Source organism: Bombus vancouverensis, chromosome 3, assembly GCF_051014615.1.
Source record: "Bombus vancouverensis nearcticus chromosome 3, iyBomVanc1_principal, whole genome shotgun sequence".
In the NCBI taxonomy this organism is placed as follows: domain Eukaryota; kingdom Metazoa; phylum Arthropoda; class Insecta; order Hymenoptera; family Apidae; genus Bombus; species Bombus vancouverensis.
Genome location: NC_134913.1, coordinates 16,336,040 through 16,357,968, shown reverse-complemented (window position 1 = coordinate 16,357,968; position 21,929 = coordinate 16,336,040). Strand labels below are relative to the sequence as shown.

Here is a 21,929-nt window from a genome sequence, read left to right as displayed (position 1 = left end):
AACGCATTTACATCCTACACGCGTACGTAGACAAATCACCGACGTTCAATTTGCTCGCAGCAGACTCGCTGTACAAACATGCTGACCTTTTACTCGAGGAAGACCCAGCTACGAATAACATAAAGCTTCGAAACACGTGTTCGTCCGTTCGCCTGGTCGAAATTTGAAAAGGAAAATCCTTAATCCTCTGGTCCTTTTATTCGCACCATAAACGGACATTGAAGCAACGACGGTCATTCTAGGAATCGTCGAGCTCGCTCTGTACTTGTTAACGACGAAACATCACACGACGTTCAATGCGACTCGACAAATCCTTTCTCTCTTCGATTCGTTAGGACCATCAATCGGCGATCAATGAAAACGGATATGGAGTCTTGTAAACGTTCCTACAAGCTGAACCCCTAACGGCTGAAAAAGTAGAACACGAAATTCCAATATGTCGTTGCGTTATCAATCCACCACCCTATCTGTTTGCCGCGACGAAACGTACACAACGACGAATAGGGCCGCGTTGTTATGCTACTTGCGACTTCATGGTGTACAATGTACAGTGTACAGGAATAGCTTGCGAGACATAGCCCCACCTTCGCGTCCCACGTGCGTGTATGCGGCACACCATATTTCCCGCATGCAACAGTGTACGCAAGTGCAACACCATCCGACGAAGTCGTTGACTGGAAAACGAGCAGGGGGCCTAGGAAGGGGTACGGGGAACGGTGGCGGCACGCTCTTCGTACGCTCGTTTATTCGCACTTTTACCCGGTTCGCTTAAGTGCGCCCGGTTTGTTTATCAGACGCTTCTTGTTTTCAGAACCAAGCCTCTGTTATCCTCCTGATACCGTGATACACTTTGCGAAGCTTCAAACTGGCGGACGTTTTATCCTGTTACGATTCTCTTCGCTCTCCCATATTCAAATCTTGCTGTTGTTTTCGAAATATTCTAATTACACTGAACGTAGGTACAAACGCGAAATATTTTATCCAAATCGAGATTAAAAAATTAATAGCAAAGCAATGTTTCTTTCGCAAAGAAAAAGATCGCTCGTTTTTCGGCGTACAGAAATATCTGTGATGCTTGCTTCTATGTCTGAAAATACATTTTTTTTTCCCCCTAGGAAAAACCGTTAGACCCATTACCAGTGCTGATTGTTCATCGCCCCGAGCAAGAATTCAGTATGTGCAAGTCAGAGTTCCACTTTTTACGCCATAGAAAATCGCGTTACGGGCACAATTTTTCTGCAAAGTCTCTAATAGTCCATCGATGCGATTGGAATCCGTACAAACCGCGGTGTAATATCTGAATTTATTTGATCGCTGTTGAAATCGATTACTCATAGTGCGTAAACAGCATTGAATTTGCAATTGTTATAAAACTTTTTTTTAATTAGATATGCGATCACAACACGTTCACGTCATACCTTAATCGTTTAGAAACGAAAACGAAGAGATTAGTTATGGTACATAAGCAGCATTGAAGTTGCAGTTACGTTACAAAATCCTTTTCTAAATTTCATGCGCAATCGTAAGTCGTTTGTATTATATTTCAATCGTTTCGGAAACGGCAAAGGAAAGACGACAATTAAATTAAGGAAACATGAAACGTAAACGGATATACTAAGTTATGACTATTGAACGTAAACCTGTAATATTAAAGTTTAGATGTTTCCTTCTAATTTACAAACGAACTCGATTCATAGGGGATTAAATTAAGCACGATCGAAGGATTTACTCGTGATCGTAATGTTTGAACCTCCGTGACTTCCTGTGCAACCCGCCTTTCCGGTACCCCCATCTGCCAGCCCACGCACTCTAAGGTTTCGTTCAAACATTTCCGTTCTTTTCCATTGGCCACTTCGAGTATGGCAATGTTCATTCTCCAGTCGGATTCAGATGGCAGTATAGTACGGTAATGCGAAATATTCGCAACACTGGTGGTAAGTTTTAAACAGATAAAAAATATATATTAAATATACGCAGTATATATAATTACTTCACTGGGGTTGTTTATGCAAATTCATATTGTTGTTAATATAAATCGAAAAATAGAATCTCGATAGAAGCATGCGTTACGTGGATTTTGGCACTTTCAAATTTTCCATAAAGGAGTAAACATTTGCAGTTCAATTTTTGTATATACAAATATTATAATTTAATATACATGATATTAATTTTTCTCTTGGATCCAATGTCTTATATTTTACGTCCGTTGTAATCTCTTTTATTACAAGTGTTGATTACGAGGGAAGTTATAGATATCGTTTGTAAAACATGATCACGTCAATGTTCTAAATATGATCAGAGAAATGCTCGTTGCTCAAATTGAATGTTGGTATGTATTCTCATGGTGATTTATGAAGACCGTTTATCGCTACCTCCTACCGAGACTCTTCTTGCGGATGCAACGACCCTCAATGTTTCAGTTTCCTGGTCTGGAATGATCAACATTTTCTGCACCTTATGCGGTTCATCTTTACCTAAAGCATGGTCGTGCATTAACACTATACTCTCATTTACAGAGTTAGAATCCCGAGAATAACCAAAACTCGCTAATAACTGTTCTGGTAGATCTCTCAGTGTGGATCTTCTTCTTCCAAAAATCTGGCTTACTCTTGGAATAGGAGTTGAAGACGTTCTTCCTGAAATCATCCTAGGTAAATTGGCTTCTGATGTTTGAGAGCCTCTACTTACTAGAAATTGTAATAACGATAACCGAATAAAGTATATTTATCTATTTCGAATATTAAACAATTAATTATTATTATATTTTTAGTATAATTATTGCTTTTTTTTTACCGAAGATAATGTCTGATGCATTCATGGTCGACAAATAGTCTTTGAAACTTTCCCATTTGTTGTTAGAATAATGTTTAAACTTTTTGAAATATTTTCTGGTCTTTGTATTGGGTTCGCATAATTTCTTTACTTTGGTTATCAAGTCTTTAGACATTTCTCTTGCAATTTCTAATCTCTGACAGAGATCGATAGGGTTTTGTTCCAGAAAATATCTTGTATTATCGTTCGTTTTTTCCATAATGAACTGATTAGTCTTTGTGCCTTCCGATTCATAGACTTTTACTCGAGGTACCAAACGACGCAACTTCCCGTGCAATTTCTCAATTTCTTCCAGCTTTTCTAAAATTTCCTTCACATACCTTTCGGACATATTACGCCTCATAAAACATGCAGCATGTTTGCAATTTCCAAAAAAATATGTATTTATTGCATTTTTTAATTAAATACAGAAACAAATGAGCAACGTGCGAATCTCAATTTACTTCATGATAATGTCATAAGGGACCTGTAACCTATTTTCATATAAAAATATAACAAACATCCAATGTAACACAGAAGAAAAATTATCTTTTCATGTTGAAAAATAGACTTTATAATTTTGGACTTTTTATTTCGAACGTATAATATGTCGTCATATAAAAATAGCAATAAACATGTCAGCAAACGCAGAACAAGCAACGCCAAATCGTTGTTATTGCAAGGCCCAAGATGGAGAAAATAGTTTAAATAAGATTGCAGAAATTGTAACTGTTGTAAATCTTAAAGTACAAAAATTGCGGGACGAGGTCAGTGCTCTTAAAAATGTCAGTCTTGATAAAGAAAAAAAGTTGTTTCAAAAAACTGAAACTGCTTGCAGACATTCTTCTTGTTGCAGAAGTGAATTTGACATTTCCTCAAATAATGTAGGATATGATAAAGTTACTGATTCAGAAAATTCAAAGGTTCTTACAAGTCACATTAAAAATAATTCGATAAATGATTATATGACAGAATATACGAAAATTGATGATAGAACGTCTAACCATGTAGAAGACATAAATAACGTTTGTACGAACGAAAAATTGCAAGTAACAGATTGTAAGCCTATTGTACGGAAGAGAAGAAAAAAGAAAATTTCTCACGGAGTTCAGTGTGACTTAAGAATGGAATGTAAAAGGAAACGAAACTTTTTAAATTGTTTCATAACAGAATCGCATACTAAGGTGCATAATCTGAGATTGAATAAGAAAATGAAATTTTCATCCAAGAGTAATATTCGCACAATTTTTGATCCTGATGTAGAAAAGGTGAAATTAAAAAATATGAAAGAACAGAAAAATGGTCACATTTTCCAATTAGACACTTACGCACATGGCGAAGACAACGCAGTTCGAGGAAAAGGCCGTCAGATGAGTAAATTAATTAAAAATGAACCTAAAAAGGAAACATCGCAAGAAATCAAAATGATGGAAAACGAACTGACCGAATATAAAGGGGACCTACCAGAAAGTACGGAAGATGAACGTGAATCATTCAAACACTCGATGACAAGTCGAATGAGTGGTGGTGCAGAAATTCGTGGGAACTACCTAATTTCCGACTTCCACAACAAAATGCAAAAGATTAATTTATACAAGAACGTAAAATTTGATGCAATGAATGTAAAAAGAAGATTGGATGCCTGTATAAACGAATTGAATGGAATAATCGAAGACGTTTCTATAATTTTACCAGATATGAATGTCTCGAAAAAATTGCAAAAGTGAAATATAAAAAATGTTCGAATAATGAAACAGAAGATTTTTCATTTTAATATCATTTTCAGATTAAGGCATAATATTGATTGGTAAAAAAAAAAAAGAAAACTGTATTTTTGTTGTCTTCTTTGTACATTTTTACACATTACGGAAGCTTTTTTTCAAAAACATTCGATTATGAAATCTTCTGAGTAGAATATTAGGGAATTTTGTCGCATTTATAGTGTAATCGCCCGTAGAGGATGTAACAGCTACTATGATCGTTAATAAAAGTGCATATGTTTTCACACGGTGCATTCAAATCAAACCAACGTAATCTCGGTGCACTTCAAGATGCATGAACGATTACTATTCAGCGAGGCCTACGGGGGTGAGAAGGATAGGTTTTTCGTCAAATCAAAAGGTAACTGTATTCTGACATGACAAACATCACTGTTAGTTTACCTAACCTATCGTTCGTTTTGGTCTACAGACGAGCAATCGATAACCGAACTGTTATCAGATACAACTAGAACGAAGTCTTTTTATTCTGGTTTCATATCGATTGTAAAAGAGGTATTTTTACCTCAAGGATATCCCGATAGCGTTCACCCTGATTACACTCCTTATCAAATATGGGATACAGTTCAGGTTAGTTTGCATAGAAAGCTGCAAACGTTATTTATATTTTATGAGTGAAACTACTGTTCACGAACGAAATTACACCATTATCACTACTCTTTTATTTGTTATAGGCATTTGCAAGTACCATAATGGGTACACTTACAACACATTCTATCATGCAAGGGGTAGGTGTAGGTGAAGCGGCAGCTACTCCACTAGCAGCAGCTATAACATGGATATTAAAAGATGGGACTGGAATGATTGGTCGTATTGTGTTTGCATGGTGGAATGGGTAAATAAAATCATATATAGGAATACAATACTTCTAATTAATCTCTACAAAAGCAGCAATTATCTTTCATTCATTAGGACAGATTTAGATGGACAATGTAAAAAATGGAGGCTTTTTGCTGATATTCTTAATGATTTAGCAATGGGATTAGAATTATTCTTACCCTATTTTTCTTCCTATTCACTTGGAATATTGTGCATTTCAACGGCGATGAAATCGATTGTTGGTGTTGCTGGTGGGGCAACAAGGGCAGCGCTTACACAGCATCAGGTACAAAAGGCCTAAAACAGATTTGATTTTATTAGTTATAACATATTAATTTGCATTACAGGCATTACAAAATAATTTGGCAGATGTATCTGCTAAAGACGGAAGTCAAGAAACATGCGTAAATTTAATAGCATCCTTTGTTGGTATTCTAATACTTTCAATTTTTCACAATGGACGGTAAATATTTAATTACATATATCTATTGTTTTCGTAATAAGTGAATTTAATTCTGTTAAAAAGCGTGCTAACGATATTATCGATGTACCAATGGTATTATAATCTGTATGTAGATACATAATGGAACTGTATCTCTTCCTCGTGATGATACATCTATATGCAAATTACATGGCTGTAAAAGCATTATGCTTAAATTCTTTAAACGAAGATCGCTTAGCTTTAATAGTAAAAAGTTATATTTCGAATGAAGTCATTCCAAAACCCGAAGAAGTTAACAAAAAGGAATCAGTGCTATTATTAACAAAACCGAGTAAGGATGTTGTATTTTACTTTCAAGCATTAAGTTACTACATGTTGTTGCTCTTTAATTATATCTTTGCAGCAATGAGCATATGTGGATTCAATATCAAAATAGGTGTTTCCCTCGCGGCTCTTATAAAAGAGGATATAATTTTAACAAGTGATACCGAGCTTGCATTGAAGCTTTTCTTAGATAGAAAATACTTGATTTCTATTGATGTACAAAACAAAACTATTTTTATATGTCTTAAAAAAGACGCGCAGCCTTATGATGTCTTGGAAGCATATTTCCATGCTTGCCTTTGCGGCTTGTTTATTTGTATGTCTTTAAAAGTGCCACTTGTAAGTAAATCATATAAATGAATTTTAATGCTTATATTTTGAAGTATTACGTTTCTCCAGGATGTTTTCGTAAAACCCGAAGTGAGCGATCTGTCGTATCCTTTAATGCGACTTTATGTACTTAATAAAAGGTACTCTAATACAAATAATCGCATACAATCATCGAAAGCCATAGAGAGCATTTACGCTACGAATTTATTGATCTCGGGCGAATACAAAGCCTTTATTAGTGACCTTGAAAGTAAAGGTAAATAATTCTATTGTTATGTGATAGAAGTTTTGTATTCTTTTTATTCATATAAATATTGTTTTATTTTTTAGGCTGGATGACAGAAACAAACCTATTACCAGTAGCAGGTTGGAGATTTTTGTAAAAAATCGTAAAATGGTAAAAAAGAAGTGCAAGGACATCGGAAATTAAAATATCGTTCCTTCCATATTATTTACCTCGATAAAATTTTATAATTGTTAATTATTTAAGTAATTTTATTTGCATATCTTGTAACTATCTGTTGGCAATGAGAAAATTATTTATAAATATTTTCTTACAAATTTTTATCACAGGTGATATATTATAGTAAAACTGATATGGAAACCAGTTTATTTCCAATAATTTATAAAAATATAACAAGCCTTTAACCTGTACAAATATTTCAATGAAGTTGAACTAAGACTCTTGTTCCTGTTTAGGGCCAGTCTGTGATAAATGTTTTACTATATCCACCCAGTCCCATCCTCGTGGCCTTTCTCCTTTTCCATCTGCCTTATTCCATTGTCTACGCTTCTGAGCTTTAGTTAAATGTTCCTTCTTTGGCTTTTTTGTTGTTTCCTCCAACTTTGCATAAGAAATTGGTCCTCTTTCATATATATCAAACAAATTTATAGTTTAACATAACTAATTCTTACCTGTTGATTTTCATCTGTTATCTTAAGCTGGTTGGTTTGTAAGTTTAGATCAACTACAGAGTCTGGTTGTGCTGAGATCAACTCAGTATAATGTTCTTGTACATATTGAAATAACGTATAAGTCATAGCACTTCCTAGCCACTGATTCGCCTCTGCTTCCAAATGCTGCAGCACCTTGTCTTTTACTTCTTGCACACTGTATTCCAATCATTCACCTTTAATAAAAGCAACAGACTGCAAGAATAGTCAGTGAACAACATGGTTTCACTTACATGTGCTTGTTATAAAATGTGTTCATGTTAATGGTAGGCCTCTCTGATGGATATGTTGTGCCCCATGAAATTTCCAATAGAAATGATTTCATATCATTGTCCTCTCCATACTATATATAAAGTCAATGTTATACAATATGTAAGGATTATAACTTAGAAGTCATAAAATTTGAATAAACACGATCTACTCGTTATCGATACTGATTTATTTTAAAATTAGAAATTAGAATTATATTTTATGATTTAAGAGTACAATCGTGATTATATTTCACAATTTTTGGAAAGAGCAAACCTTGTATTGAAACGTAGTAGGTGTCAACTGTTTAAAAGCCAAATCTCCTTCATATATCGAAAGAAGAACTTCTCTTTCCTCTTCCTGAAGTTCGGCATCGCCCATCTCCTTTCTCCTGTGTTTGATTTTAATACTCTAATTTTTCCGTTACGCGCACAGCTCATACGTTACTTTGAGGTTAGGAAAACCTATAGTAGACAGAGTCGCTATCACTAAATCGATTGTGCTGCCTTGATCACGTTATGCGCGCCACATTGCGTCACGCTGGAAAGTACTTATTCTCTTTTACCGTAGTACTTATTCTATTATTACCTTATGAGACTTTGCGTCCCATGTCCCGAAATGTATAAAAAATTAGAGGTATCAATGCGCCCTCTACAATCTAAAATGGCGTAAATTGAAATGGAATTGAGGCACTAAAGTTCGTTAAATTGCATTTAAAAAGTTTATCATTTGTTATATTTGTAAAAGTTGGCAAACATATATTTGATTGTGTTGTTAGAACTTCTGACGGTCTACTGATAGCCGTAATGTATTCTGTAGATGGTAAGACATTTGCAGCCAAAAAAAAAAAAATAGATGGATGTACGGTGAGGAGTGTTATTCGTTATCGAAGATCGTGGTATCAAGACATCCCCAAACCATGGTAGTTTATATATTATAACTTCTTGGAGTAAAATTTGTAATTTAAATTTTATTTTGTAATTGGTTTTAATCTTATAAATTTATTTATATCTTTTATCATTTTGATCTAAATTCAACAAAGTTCTATTTCGTTATATCAAGCTTTTTAAATCATAATACTATTTATAAGAACAATATACAAGATATAAATCATTTCACGTTTTATTATAGATTATTCACACGATCTTCACTCCTGTCTATAATCTTGGCAAGACCTAATGCCGTTACAAAAGGCTAAAAATGTAAGTCTATTCTTCATATTTTGTTTCAATGATAATTAATTTGAAAAATTAAAAATATTAATTTTTTTACTAAAATAATATCTAAAATAATGAACTTTCAATTTTATAAAATTCTTATTATTATTAAAATTTCAATCTCATTCATTATCTGAAACTTTCTATATGAAGTACTATGTTTTTAAGAATAAATTATAATATTTCACATTCTATTACAGATTTCCTAGTTTCCTTTAACGATGATACTCTTTGATGACGGCCTCGATGTTGACTTTTTCTGAGTTATTACAGCATCGATGACAAAGTTCTCTGAATCACATCTGCATCTAATGGTGAGTCGCATGCATCTTTGTTCCCCTGTTTAAACTCGAACGCGTATCCGATACAGTGGTTATAGTCGAACTGCATGCAGTAAGGTCGACGGTCGGTACTGCAGGAAATAATACTGTTATAGTACAGACAAGTCTCGAAACTTGAAATCGCGAATTAAAACTTATTACATAATATTATATTGTTACTAACAGTTATTATTAATAGTATAATGATATAATATTAATAAATTGTTGATAATAATAACTTCTTACGTTTTTCACAATACATGGTTTGAATCATAGACGAAGTATAGAACTGTTGTACCTGGTCAGTGGTTTGAATTAAACCATTTACAATCTTCTCCTACACTGAATCGGTAACATTGGGAATGATGTGTTGGGAAACTGAAATGTAAGGAGGATTTAGGGCGGAATTAAAATGATAAAGGGATTGGATGATGTATCTATTACGTAGCTCTTTCCTTAGATCAACGCTTAAAGATAAGATAAAGCGCGTACATTTTGCTCACTTTTAAGAACAAGCTTCTTGTACATTTCAATTTAATTACAAGCCTTGTTAAGATGTTTCACCGTTAAATTTAAAGATAGAAAGGATCACAATCTTAGCAAAGAGGTTAAACGATTTTATCTCCTCACATACCAGGTGACGCCACATTTCCATTTTAACTTTACATTAGATTTAATCTACGGTATACAGACACGAAACAAAAAAGAATCGTTAAGATATTGAAACTTAGGAATTCCCCGCACTAAGTTTCTCAAAATTTTAATATAACTAAAACTATATCGATAGCAAGCATTAGACTCGATCCAATTCAGAAAAAGACAAAATGCAATTCAGCGACAGGCAGAGGAGGAGAGAAAGATACACCAAATGAGATGTATTATTCAAGTAATTTCGAAGCTGTCATGCACACAAATACAGAGATTTCTCGCGGTATCAGCCGGATTGTGCAGCAGTTTGTTCAGTCGTATGCCACCGCAGCGCAGTAGGTAGCAGGATGTTATAGCACGTTCGAAAGAGAAATGAAGCGAAAAGGGGGTGGCGGAAAAGCGACGGAGAAAACTCGGCAGGAGGAAAAAAAAACGTAGTACATATCAAGTGAGTAGCGAGCTATGGATTAATGCGAGTTTCCACTTGGGGAAGCCCAACCCCGCGTTTACACAAACATCAGTTCCTGACCCCATTCCATGTTTCGTTTAAATTTCTCTCATCGCGGAACGTTGTATCGAGGATCGAAGAATATGCCAGCTGTAACAACGCATCATCGGCTTCCTGTCAGACGAATTTTTCATCCTCGTTTTACGCGATGCGATACCGATGTTCGTCCCGTCTCGTTTCCTCCGGAACTTAAATGATATACTAGGAAGAACCGATATTCGCGTATAAACACGAGTTTATTAATGCGTTTCTAGTAAGTTTTTTAAATATTGGCGGTATTTTTTATATATTACACATTTAGACTAATTTTGCCTCGTATATCGACGTCCCGGAAGTTTAAAGCGTACTTTTTATATCGGAAAAGGTATCGTGAGGTAAATCTTGTTCACATTGTTGGAAACATCATGGTAAATTAGATTTAAAAGAATGCTGGCTCCAGTCATACTGTCTGACTAAACATAGCAAACGTATTGAACTATAAAATTATATGTCAACATATCGCAAATTATACTACTCTACTACTATACTACTCAAACAAATATCTCAATTAAAATTCTAACAATTAATAATAATAATAATTCAATATTTTCACGAGACAAAACAAAGAAATTATTTCCTGTTAAATTATGCTACATAGAAACAGGATCATAAAGAAAATTGCAAAATCTCGAGTAATTTCATCTGGATTACCGAGAACTCAGTGGGCGATAACAAGAGATGTACTTTCAGCTGTTCTTTGCGTAGATCGATGGGCGATCGGGCGAGACAAACGATCAGAAATCGGTGATCGTTTCGCAAACGCACGTTTGGGACAAGTGGCGAACATAAGTCACGCACACCCTCTCGCCATCCACCGCAAAGGAGGCTTCGTCGAATTCGTCGATGATTCCCTGAAATCCTCGGGATTATATTGCTCGTACGCACCTGTATTTCGCAGTAGACGCGTGTATGAGACGATGCTCTTCTACGAATTCGGCCTGCACGACATCCCTGCCTCAAATGTTCCGCCTGTCCATTATTCATCGTGGCCATTGCAACCGTGCACGCACGTTTCGTGCGCGAATTTTTCGTTTAACCCGGGTACCTGGGGCTTGTAGACAACCCGACTCATCCCTTTGTCGGCTCGAGGAAAAGAGAAAATGCTTTGGTGAAAATGAAATGTCGCTTCTCAAAATAAAATACATTATATAAATGTGGTTGCTCTAGGTTTCGATGTGTCGTTCGTTTTTCCTTCTTTTCGGATGAAGTTTAGATGCGCTGGAAACTATCGTTGATTCTTTAGGTGGAATATCTTTTTTAAAGATACGACGTACTATGTTGATTTACACATTCGTGTTCAAAGAGAAACATGTCTGTTTATACTTACGATACTTAGGTTTATACTACACTTTATATATATTATATTAATAATTCCTAATGCTAGAAACAAGCGGTCAAAATGACAATCGTTTCAAGAAATTTGTTAATCAATTTATATTCGACTTTATATTCAATTTGTCACGAAGAAGTATATCTTTCAGTTTAACGATGCAACGGTAAAATACAAGTTTCATTTCCGTACAAGTATCATTTTACAAAGAGCGAGTCGTAAATCTATACGATCTTCAATAAAAATGACAAATGACGAATACGAAGAGCGTAACGTTAATCTAAGAAACGTGAATAATTTGGATTATGAAAATCATTACGATACGTCAGAAAAATCTCCAACTTCCAACAGGAGTTCTCATTCTGTTGAATATTAGCATCGTCTTGTCCTACTACTAAGAGGATCTCCTTATACCTCCTTTATTGACTTCATGATATCGGAAATGCAGCGAGCAATTTCGACCAGGAACACTCGTACAACATCCGTAACGAGCTTTCTCACTCTCGGTGGATAAAGACAATAATAATCGCGAAAAGAAAAAGGTAAGGGTGGCGCCGTGGTGTCGCGAGTGCATCGATCACAAAGAATCGCCTAAGTACCAGTGATTCAGAACACCGGCCTGCCTCCCTCGGCTTGTAAGTGCCTGTACGTGGCCGGCCCTCTCTCTAGTTCGAGCACGAGGAGCCTCATGAAACATGGATCGAGAGTCGCCCTGTGAAGAAGCTGCGGGAAAGAAGCCGACCGCCTGCCGTGTGCTTGCCGATCATCGCCGATAGTGATGGGACCAATACCCTCGCGCGTCATACCGACCAAAATCTCTTCATTTCAAGAGTTAGTTTTCAGAAGTTGAAGTCACACGTAAATCGTTTGGTATCGATGTTCAGGCTGGAACGGTACTCTGACAAGACATTTACATACATAAATTATATCTATTTATAGGGATACTAGGAACATCGGTTTGTATTTTATTAAGAAATTGTATGTAGGAAATTGAATATTTTTCACTATTTTTCGCAAGTTTTTGACGTCTGAGTATTAACTTTTGTATTTTCCTCCTTAGGAAAGTCCTTCAGTATTTCGTTGAATTAATCTGCATGTGGTTTGCTATCGTCGAGTACGATATTTTAAGCAACGTTAATACAAAGAAAATTTCCATAAGAAGTTAGGAGAGGTAGCTCAGAAGATATATGTCGCAGAGAAGGAAATTACTTTCTGGTATTTCTATAATAATAGAGAAACAGAGAGAAGAACAGCTGAAGCGTAGTGCTGTGTGTAACGATTGTTGTTGTGTATGAAGCCGCTGAAGGTACATGTTAGATGCAATTCTACAGGAAACTTTGTAAATCTCAAAACACGAAGATGGAAGCTGGAGTAGCGGCGAATTTTTCTAGATATAGACACATAGAAAGCTAGAGCAAAGTTTGGAAAGATATAAAAATAGGAGTTTGAAAATCCTAAAAATGGAAATTTCAAAATAGAGAAATGTAATTGCAAAATAATAGAGGAACGAAGATGGTAAAAATTTAAAGGTATAAGCAGACTCGAGAAGAGATGATTTGACAAAGATTATGACGTTGAATGATCCATGATCGGTCCCATCACTAATCACCGATGTGACTACGCGGTTACTTCTCCTTGAGCGGTCGCGCAAGAAGAGCTTCCTGGCGCTGTTGATTCACGGAAATTAGTGCCACCGCGGTGCGTGCACTGAACATTACTCCGTAGCTCGATATGCATTATGTAAAACCGTCGACTACCGCGTCGTAATTGTATCGTTTTGATAAGTAAGCTAGCACGCTAAAGCTGCTTTTCTTCCTCATCTCCGACTTTTCCGACTTCTCTGACTCCTCTGTGTTTCTTGCGTTCATCCCTTCTTCTATGTCTGTCCACTCGATTCCATGTAGAACTTAATTTCGATCGATGGAAACGTTCGACGAAATTTTCTTTTAAATTCGCGTGGTCTAAAATTCGACAGACGACCGTGCGAACTATGCCGGTCTATTTAATTTTGCGATATTTAGCTGTGAACGATTTTCGTGAATTTCATTCGACAGAATGTATGTACTTTTGACGATTAAAGTGGAATAATATTACATTGCACGGAGTAAAAGAGATTCGGATAAATTGTAACGATTAATAATTTCGAACGAATTCGAGCGTTTTATTGTTATCTCCTAGTACGTAGAAATAAATTTTGTGCAAGAAGATTAATATTCCTTTGAATATGATACATTTTGATAATTGAAGATTAATTAAAATAATATGTAGAAATTTAAAAGAATCTTCTGTTATAAGTCGAGGGAAGATTCTCTCGAACGATACTGTAGATTCACACAGTTCAGAGATTCATAGTTCACGAATTCGGTTAATCACGATGCAGTTTATGGTAGTTTATGCTGGGTACATTTAGAGTGCATTAGAATTGAACGGTGCAAAAGGTTTAACGCAGTTTATAACGAGAACGATGGTGCAATAATCGTGGTAGCATTTAGTGGGTTTTGGTATTAGAGAACCTGTTTTTGAACAAACACGATTAAAGATTAGCGTAATCATGCTACGATCATTTTGTCAGATTAACTCTTTCGTTGAATGGTTGCACGTTTGAAGTCAATTTAAGTCCACTTGTGTTAATACGATATTAATTTAGTTATCCATTAAATTATCCACCAATCGATTACTGCATATTAATTCTTAATATTATCCGTTAAAGATTCTTATTAAATTTCTTAACTGTCGCATCATAGAATTTACACAAAATATTCTGAAGACGTGAACGACAAGATAGGAAACGAGAAGCAGGATACCAAAGATTCTACTAACATCAAGAGAAGATATTTGTCATGGATGATATATGTGGTTGACAATCGAAATCGAGGAAGACAGGTCGCGGAGGTTCGCCATTTCAAAGGACAAATAGAAAAGGCATCGTCTCTCTGCTCGATTGCACGGCACCTACCGAGATATTTGTCCCAGAGATGAAATATGTGCGGTGCAATTAGAACAGAATGCCAGCAGAGCAGGCTTTATGAAGAAGCGAACAGATGCTCTAAGAAATTCACGTAATCGGATGAAACACGCGAAGAAGATTTCATAATTAATTAGAATGGACAGAGAAAGGAACGAGTCGATCGTGGGCAATAAACGAACAGAAAATATTTGCAAAACCATACGTTTATTCGTGGTGTTAACACGCGTTATAATAATTTTTTAATCCCTTACACCTGCTCGTCTTAAGCTTCTCGAGCTTCTCCTGAAAATCACGATAACCATTACTCTACTTAAAATATTTTTTACATTTTTATTTATTTACATTTTTTATATTTTTATATATTAACATATATATTAATATACCATTAAATAACGCCATAATACGTAAAAATTCGCGGTCTATTTATCAAAGGCTATAGCCAAGCGTTGCAATAATTTTCTAATCTGTCGCACCGTGCAACCTCAAGCTCTTCGAATTTCCACTAGGAAACCTTAAACCACGTTCCATGGCTCCTTAAACTCGCGCTCTTGGTCGCGTTAATTCCCGGTATTATCAATTCAAGAGAGCGAAGCTCCAGAGGCACTCGACGCGTCATCAATAAACGATCACCGCTAAGTTTCGTCTAGTTGATCCTGTCTCGTGGATCGCGCGCGTGGGTCCCCATCGATCATCTTCATCGTGTGTCGGCAGCGTTCGAGGAACGAGATCCGGTAATAGAAAAAAGGTATACGCACACCGACACGGGATAAAAAGGAAGAAAAAGGAAGAAAATGAAATTGATCCTGGCCAGTTGCTTGATCGTGTAGATTCTATACCGTAGCGACTCGTTACAAAATACTCGATACTCACAGGAGGTCGGGTTTTCGTTCGAAACGGCTCTATCTTCATGCGAAACGACGAGAGAAGCAGGTGGCTACGCGGCCATAAATGGGTGATGGACGACGTAACGATCTCTTCACTCTCTCTCTCATGGACGTCACAATTAGCCATCTACGTAGACACGGCTACGAACGAACAAACGGACCGAACAAACTGTCTGTCTATCTGTTTGTCTGCGGGGCTCTGTCGGCGGCGCCGACCAGGAGGAATTGCGTTCGTTCAATTAACGACAAACTCGATTAACCGTGTCCCCTCTGGTGGTGAATGGGCTGGCGCGAATATAAATTAGCGACTTCGATCGATTGTTTTGGCCTAGGTCCGGGAGAGATCATGGAACCAGGTGAGAAATCGCATGACGACCGATCGCCACGCATCTATACTTTGACTCGATTTTCATCCAAGTTCTTAATACGTAGAAGAAATCTGTACGATTTCGTACATATTAGGATAAAATTGTGTATCTTGTTAGTTTGCATAATTAATAAAAAAAGGAATCGATTGTCACTTGGCAATTGTTTATATTATTATCGTATTTATTTATGTTACATTATTTACTGGTGAATAATTATAAAAATGATGTCTCACCTATTCAAGCGTTTGACCTAGTCGATAGAAATTGTTTACAAAACATTGCGGTAAATTATCAAGTTTCTTGTATCTTCGAGCGTGCTGATGTTATTATTTTCAACGATTCTTAAAAGCGTATTACAATGTTTTGATAATCACTAGGCAAGTTAATATAGGATTCTCGTTATCATTTACCGTGACCTTTAGGGAACTTATTGGAAAGATACGACTAATAAATTTAATACACTAAAAGCTTGTAAAAGCTATTCGAAGAAATTCGTGTTCGATATTTGAAGAAAAGATTGGCGAACTTATAGATGCCGAAAGGTACAAAAGGTATAATGGAAATACATTTCTTTTAAGTTCTTCTTAACTGTTGCTACGAATTTTCCGAACAATTTAATACCTCGGAATGAAAGTCACGTTTTCTCATTTGTATTCTACAATCAGTTCCACAATCGATTCAGCTCCAAAGGGAGCACGCAACTTTTTGATGCTGGTGGCCAAGAACCTAATTATCCGATTCTGAAGGAAGCTTGAAAATCGAAGTTCTTCACGATGAGTTAACGTTATCAACGAAGTTGTTCTCACCACGAACAAACTTTTCTGTTCCTTCTTCCAAATTGCTGTTCGATTTCCTGTGATCGTACCGTGCAGCAAAAGCCAGGTTTACTTGAAAAAGCTAAACAAGCGCTCGGGGCGGGTTCTTTTTCTTTTTTTCATTCGAGAAAGTCGGAATGACATCAGGATGTTTATAATTGAAGGAATAAAAGAGAATAGAATAGTAGAAGAAGATACAGAAAAAAATAGATGCTGGAAGAGAATAAAATCTATTCGCGTTTGGCGGACCGAAATTTCGAGTCACGTGTTGTACTTTTGGTTCCGCACTTTTGACATTTCACGTGCTTTTCACCGACAGACAGCGATTTTCAATGGGATCGTCCTGCGGAAAGAGAGACTTCAAAGGGAGCGGTATTCGCAAATTGAGCGGAGTCAGTTGGAATACCTTTTTGTAGCCTGGAAAATGCAAAATTCGGTGCACGGCCAACAATTGGGGCAAAAAAAGACAAAAGAGGCGAGAAGGACAAAAAAAGAAAAATGAAAAATTTCAAATCTTTTTAGCGCTGTACCGCTTGTATCGTTGTCGAAAATTGTAATTGCCATTGAAAACGATATCGCGTTATCCGACCCGCGTCAAATTCAACATATTCCTCCTTCTTTCAAAGTAATAAGCAAATAAAAATAGTAAGTAAAAAATGAGTTGTATTTCTGGAACTAGGCAAAGAATTCCAAAGAAATTGCAATTACCAGAGAAAAATCTCAAATTCTAGAGGATCATCCGGACTACTAAATTACAGATTCTGGAGAAACATCTAATCTAAAAAATATCTGGGAAGAAGAAAGACTGAACCATCCTTCAAATAACAGGATGGACGAATAAGAAAGAACATTCGAACGTCTCGAAAGATTATATTGCCAAAGGGAAATCTTGAATTCCAAATCACTAAATATCAAATTTCAAGTTGTAGAACAACCGAAAAGCAGAGATTCGATCACAGGCAGAGACAGACGTACATCTGCTGCAAGAATCCATCGTAATAGAATTTCCTGCACATCAATATTCGAAGAGCTGCGTTCTTCCAGCGGATTGCTCCAATAAAATCCACGCGCTTTGTAAAAGTCGCATTCTCGCTTTGAGCCTGCCGAGTCTTAGGAAGCCCGATCCATCCTTAGTTGAACTGGGAATAAAAATGAAGGGATTGTTCTAAGATGCTGTTTGATCGTTGCTGCGTCTCGCGCGTTTTTTGCTCTCCTATCGACTCTCAAGAGCGTGCACGAGTCTCTAGATAGTTTGAGTTGGCCAGCTTCTACGAAAGAAGATGGATAGACTTGTTCGCGGCACGCTCTTCTTCGTGTTCTACGTCTGCAAGTTGATTTGCTTTTCTTATCGGTCAAGTTACATACTTTTTCCATGGATCGACACGGCACCCACGATTCTTTCAAAGCTCGGTCGAAAGTGCGTGCAGTTGCTGCAAGCCGATCGAACTTCGTCCCTCTTTTTTCTCTTTTTGGAGAACACGGAACGAGCCACGAGCAAGTTTTTCACGCCGCGCCGCTTCGTAGAACAGAGCGTGCTGTAAATTCTAGCTGAGAGTAGTTGATGATTGAATTATTTACAGACTCGATCGTTCTGCTCTTGCCACCCGGGAGAAACTTAGTTTGACTCTGGCACTAAAGACGAGACGAGGCTGGCGAGTCTGCTGAAATATCAACTTTTCGTTAGAATGACTTTACCCGTACTTGATGACGATTAAAGTTGTCGTTAGGAATTCGACGATACCTTAATAGGCACTGAGATTGAAAGAGAAAAAAAGCGTTGAGAGTATATCAAGGAATTTCAGGAACTTTTCTCACAGATTTTTCGTATCGCAAAGTGTCTTTAGATAGAGATCATTAACTTCCATTTTCGGTTTATCGTGACAGACGTTCGCGACATGGCAGCACGATGTCGCCTTAATTCTGAGCGGGTTCCAGGCGATTTCTGTCGAAGCCTTAGGCAATGGAGTGGCTGCGCCGGTTACCTCAGAAAATTTCATGGGGTTTCACGATGTCCGATAACGGAGATTGCGTAATAGAGATCGTCTAGCGGGGTTGCTGGTCGAGACCGAACCTCGCTGACTTTCTGACAAAGATCGTGCCTCGTCCTCTGTTATGGGAATTCTAGATGGAAGAGATAAGAGTACAAGGGACAGGTTTCTGGGAAATATAGATATCGACTGCGTGTATGGAGTATGTATTAAGATGTTACCACTTTTTACATTTCTCTATGATAAGAGAATCGTTAAACAAAAATGTATAGGCAACTACCACGACGCATGATCATCAAAAAAACAAAAAAAAAAAAAAAAAAGAAAAAGAGCAGAATAGAAGAGATATAGAAGAATATTTAATTTAGATATTTAGTTAGCAAGTTACTTACACGAACAGGTAGATGCTTATCCTTTAGGATATCTAGGATCGGATAGGATTATCAGGCAGGATTTCATTAAATAAGTTCGTCATAGCTACGAATTCTTTAATTACACGAATTAAGTCTAACGTGTGAAAGTTGACAAAGTGAATTCCCAAAATTGTTCAAAGAAGGAGGTACGTGAGAAAGCGGAGTGCTGAGATTTCTAGACGTAAAACTAGATTTCATTGGACACGCTGCATAGATCAAGGATATTTTCATTTTTCATCAACCACCAGTTGCCTGTTCGCGGTTGGCCATTCCTCGCCAAGTTATACGTTTTGCTGCATGACTTAAAATCTGGTTAGACGTTGTTCCAGCTATATATTTTTGCTTTAATGACGGCAACGATCTCCGAGAATCGCGACGAAGGACGACGAAACAAGATTTTGCTTCGAGAGCTAAATATAAAATATACATTTTTAGAAATCAACGAAAATTGACTGAAAAATTGTGCGAATCGACCGTTTAACTCGAATACGTTCAAACTTCAGCAAGCTAATTAATCTGTTAAGTTACTGTTTATCGGTTTAGATAGAATTAGAAGACGATCTGTAGTCGGAATATTTGTATGAAATTTTTATTTGTCGTATAATGGTCATAAAAAAATTATAGATAAATATTTGTGGCTGTTAAATAATTTCAGAACGAAGAGTTTACAAAAATTATATTGATCGAGGAATAGCATCAAGTACGAAGTGTGCTATCACAAGTTGAAAAACGGAATTGGAATCATACTTCTACTGGAAGAGGATAGTAGACGCATCCGAGTTAATTGTTTGGAAATAATTTCTATCATACTTAGGAAGAGAAGAAGATACGACATGAAAAAGGAAAATTGCGAGACGTACTCGGGAGGAACGTGAAATTTCATGCGCAATTTCATACGCGAAAGAAAACAGAGTAAACAGAAAATCGTATTACCAAGTAAAATGATTTCGAAACGGAATAACGTTCTCTATTGAGATGCGGAAATACCGTACAAATAACCGGGATGTTTGCATAGGATGGGGACACCGGGCGAAATTCATCTTTTCAGATGTTTCCCGGCACACCGATAGTCGTGGTCGAGAGGAATGAATTAAAAAAGAGGCGAAACCAGAGAAAGAAACAGAGAAAGAGAGAGAAGGTAGAAAGCTGTGGGAAGAAGACAACGAATGTCGTCTATGCAAGTCTTGCAGTGATGAACTGAGTTCACGTTATATTACATAAAGATCGTAACAAAATAATGAAAATGTTGTTCGTTTCGTAACATTGTAAATCCTATGTATGTATAATGTATGCGTAGGCAGCACAGTGAACAGTTTTTTGGTAAATTAGGGAACTTAAATCGAGTAAAATTGATAGTACGTTTCTTCGCTACGAATCGCTACAAATATCTCGCTAATTGTACAAAACTAGAAAATACTCAGAATTAAATGTCCACCGCTATATTTCACCGGAAGCGTTTTGCCGATTTTGCGAATAAAAAGCTCAGAATTAAATGGTCACCGTGGCAATAGAATAGAATCTGCTACGAATCGAACGTAAATATCGTCCAACGAAATTAGTAATTCAGTTGCTCCCAAATCACGAGCCAGTAAAAATTGAAGAACCAAGAAAAATCGAGGAAGACAAATTAAACAAAGGAACAGAAATGGATTGTCGATTCGAACATTGGGCGATAAATTTTCGAAATTTGGAAGCTTCCCGAGCAACCAATTTCTTTCGCTCGTGGAGTGCGTATTGTTAGCACCTAGAAGCGCGTCGTGTCTTTGCGAAGGAGACGGAGAAAGATCATCGACGCTGAGCATCGTACGCGAAGGTGGGTGCAGATAAGCAGAGAAGGGACACAGGCTGGGGAACGAGGAGTCGAGGGAGAGAAGAAAAACGAAAAGCAGGAAGAGGCGAGGGTACCGTAGTGAGAGGCGGAGGATCCTGACCATACGGAGGAGGGCAGAGTGCGTTTGACCGTCCGCTGGACGAGGAGGAAGCGACCCGAGGATGATAAGAAAAAGAAAAGGATCGGAGGTGAACAAAAGGTGGCGGTCAGAGAGGTGAGCAAGTGCATCATATCCGGGAGAGAAGGTACGAAATAAATTCGGCAACGATGCTTGCTTATTGATGAAGAAAATTCAGCAAGGTATAAGGCTCGTGCGTCTTACGAATTTAATAGATCAATATCATTCGTTAAATTTTGATATATCGTTAATTAACAATCGCATTAAAGAATATACCTGGTATAAAATACGTATATTGGATGCGAGGAAGATTTAAAACGAAGATATTAAATATCTTTATTAAATATATACTTTGTTATTTGCCATAATGAATAACTGGAATATTTCTATCACTTTTCTAATTGAGTTGAAATTTTGGAATAAGTGCTATGAAAGTTGACGGAAACGTAAACTTGACATTTGCGACAGATTAAGAACATCTTTTAGTCCATCCAGGAAATTGTTTAATGTACGAATTATTTCAAAAGAAATGGTAAACGTAGAGACCATGGTAGCTTCCAAAAGAATATGGCTAATTCGTGGCATACGAGACGACCTTTATATTACCCATATTTCATCAGAACTTAAGCCTACATAGAGAAGCAGCGCTAAAGTGTTTAATTAGAAGAAAATGACAATTTAACGTGTGTTAATTTTCTGATTTTACTCGTTTAATGAAGTACCAACTTCCGGCAACAATCGTGAGTCCATGTGACACTGAACCTGTTAACAGTCA

The 21,929-nt window shown here is 36.8% G+C and overlaps 4 protein-coding genes across 6 annotated transcripts in view; 2 read left to right on the top strand and 2 right to left on the bottom strand.

Annotated features, from left to right (window-relative positions):
* Positions 1–2,344: 2,344 nt before the first annotated feature.
* On the bottom strand, positions 2,345–3,179 carry LOC117153794 (uncharacterized). 2 transcript variants are annotated; one of them, XM_033328157.2, is made up of 2 exons: positions 2,794–3,179; positions 2,345–2,687 (listed from the first exon to the last, which is right to left on the bottom strand). In XM_033328157.2, exons 1-2 carry the CDS (start codon positions 3,173–3,175, stop codon positions 2,350–2,352), a joined length of 720 nt encoding a protein of 239 aa, XP_033184048.1. In that variant the 5' UTR covers positions 3,176–3,179; the 3' UTR covers positions 2,345–2,349. The 2 variants fall into 2 exon arrangements, with proteins under 2 accessions (XP_033184048.1, XP_076473671.1); XM_076617556.1 differs by having other exon boundaries at positions 2,345–2,636.
* Positions 3,180–4,758: 1,579 nt separating this feature from the next.
* LOC117153790 (RUS family member 1) lies at positions 4,759–7,111 on the top strand. Its single transcript, XM_033328147.2, has 9 exons — positions 4,759–4,932; positions 5,002–5,159; positions 5,264–5,424; positions 5,502–5,694; positions 5,756–5,871; positions 5,985–6,181; positions 6,254–6,513; positions 6,574–6,760; positions 6,835–7,111. Exons 1-9 carry the CDS (start codon positions 4,863–4,865, stop codon positions 6,885–6,887), a joined length of 1,395 nt encoding a protein of 464 aa, XP_033184038.1. The 5' UTR covers positions 4,759–4,862; the 3' UTR covers positions 6,888–7,111.
* LOC117153792 (RWD domain-containing protein 4) lies at positions 6,931–8,370 on the bottom strand. 2 transcript variants are annotated; one of them, XM_033328155.2, is made up of 5 exons: positions 7,984–8,334; positions 7,692–7,801; positions 7,420–7,615; positions 7,154–7,348; positions 6,931–7,022 (listed from the first exon to the last, which is right to left on the bottom strand). In XM_033328155.2, exons 1-4 carry the CDS (start codon positions 8,086–8,088, stop codon positions 7,181–7,183), a joined length of 579 nt encoding a protein of 192 aa, XP_033184046.1. In that variant the 5' UTR covers positions 8,089–8,334; the 3' UTR covers positions 6,931–7,022; positions 7,154–7,180. The 2 variants fall into 2 exon arrangements, with proteins under 2 accessions (XP_033184046.1, XP_033184044.1); XM_033328153.2 differs by lacking the exon at positions 6,931–7,022 and having other exon boundaries at positions 7,181–7,348; positions 7,984–8,171; positions 8,296–8,370.
* Positions 8,369–21,929, top strand: part of LOC117154045 (uncharacterized) — a 67,527-nt gene continuing 53,966 nt past the window's right edge. Inside the window, exons 1-3 of the mRNA XM_076617551.1 lie at positions 8,369–8,629; positions 8,839–8,909; positions 9,125–9,238. The gene's annotated coding sequence lies outside the window, so the exon portion shown is untranslated. The remainder of the gene's footprint in view (positions 8,630–8,838; positions 8,910–9,124; positions 9,239–21,929) is intronic.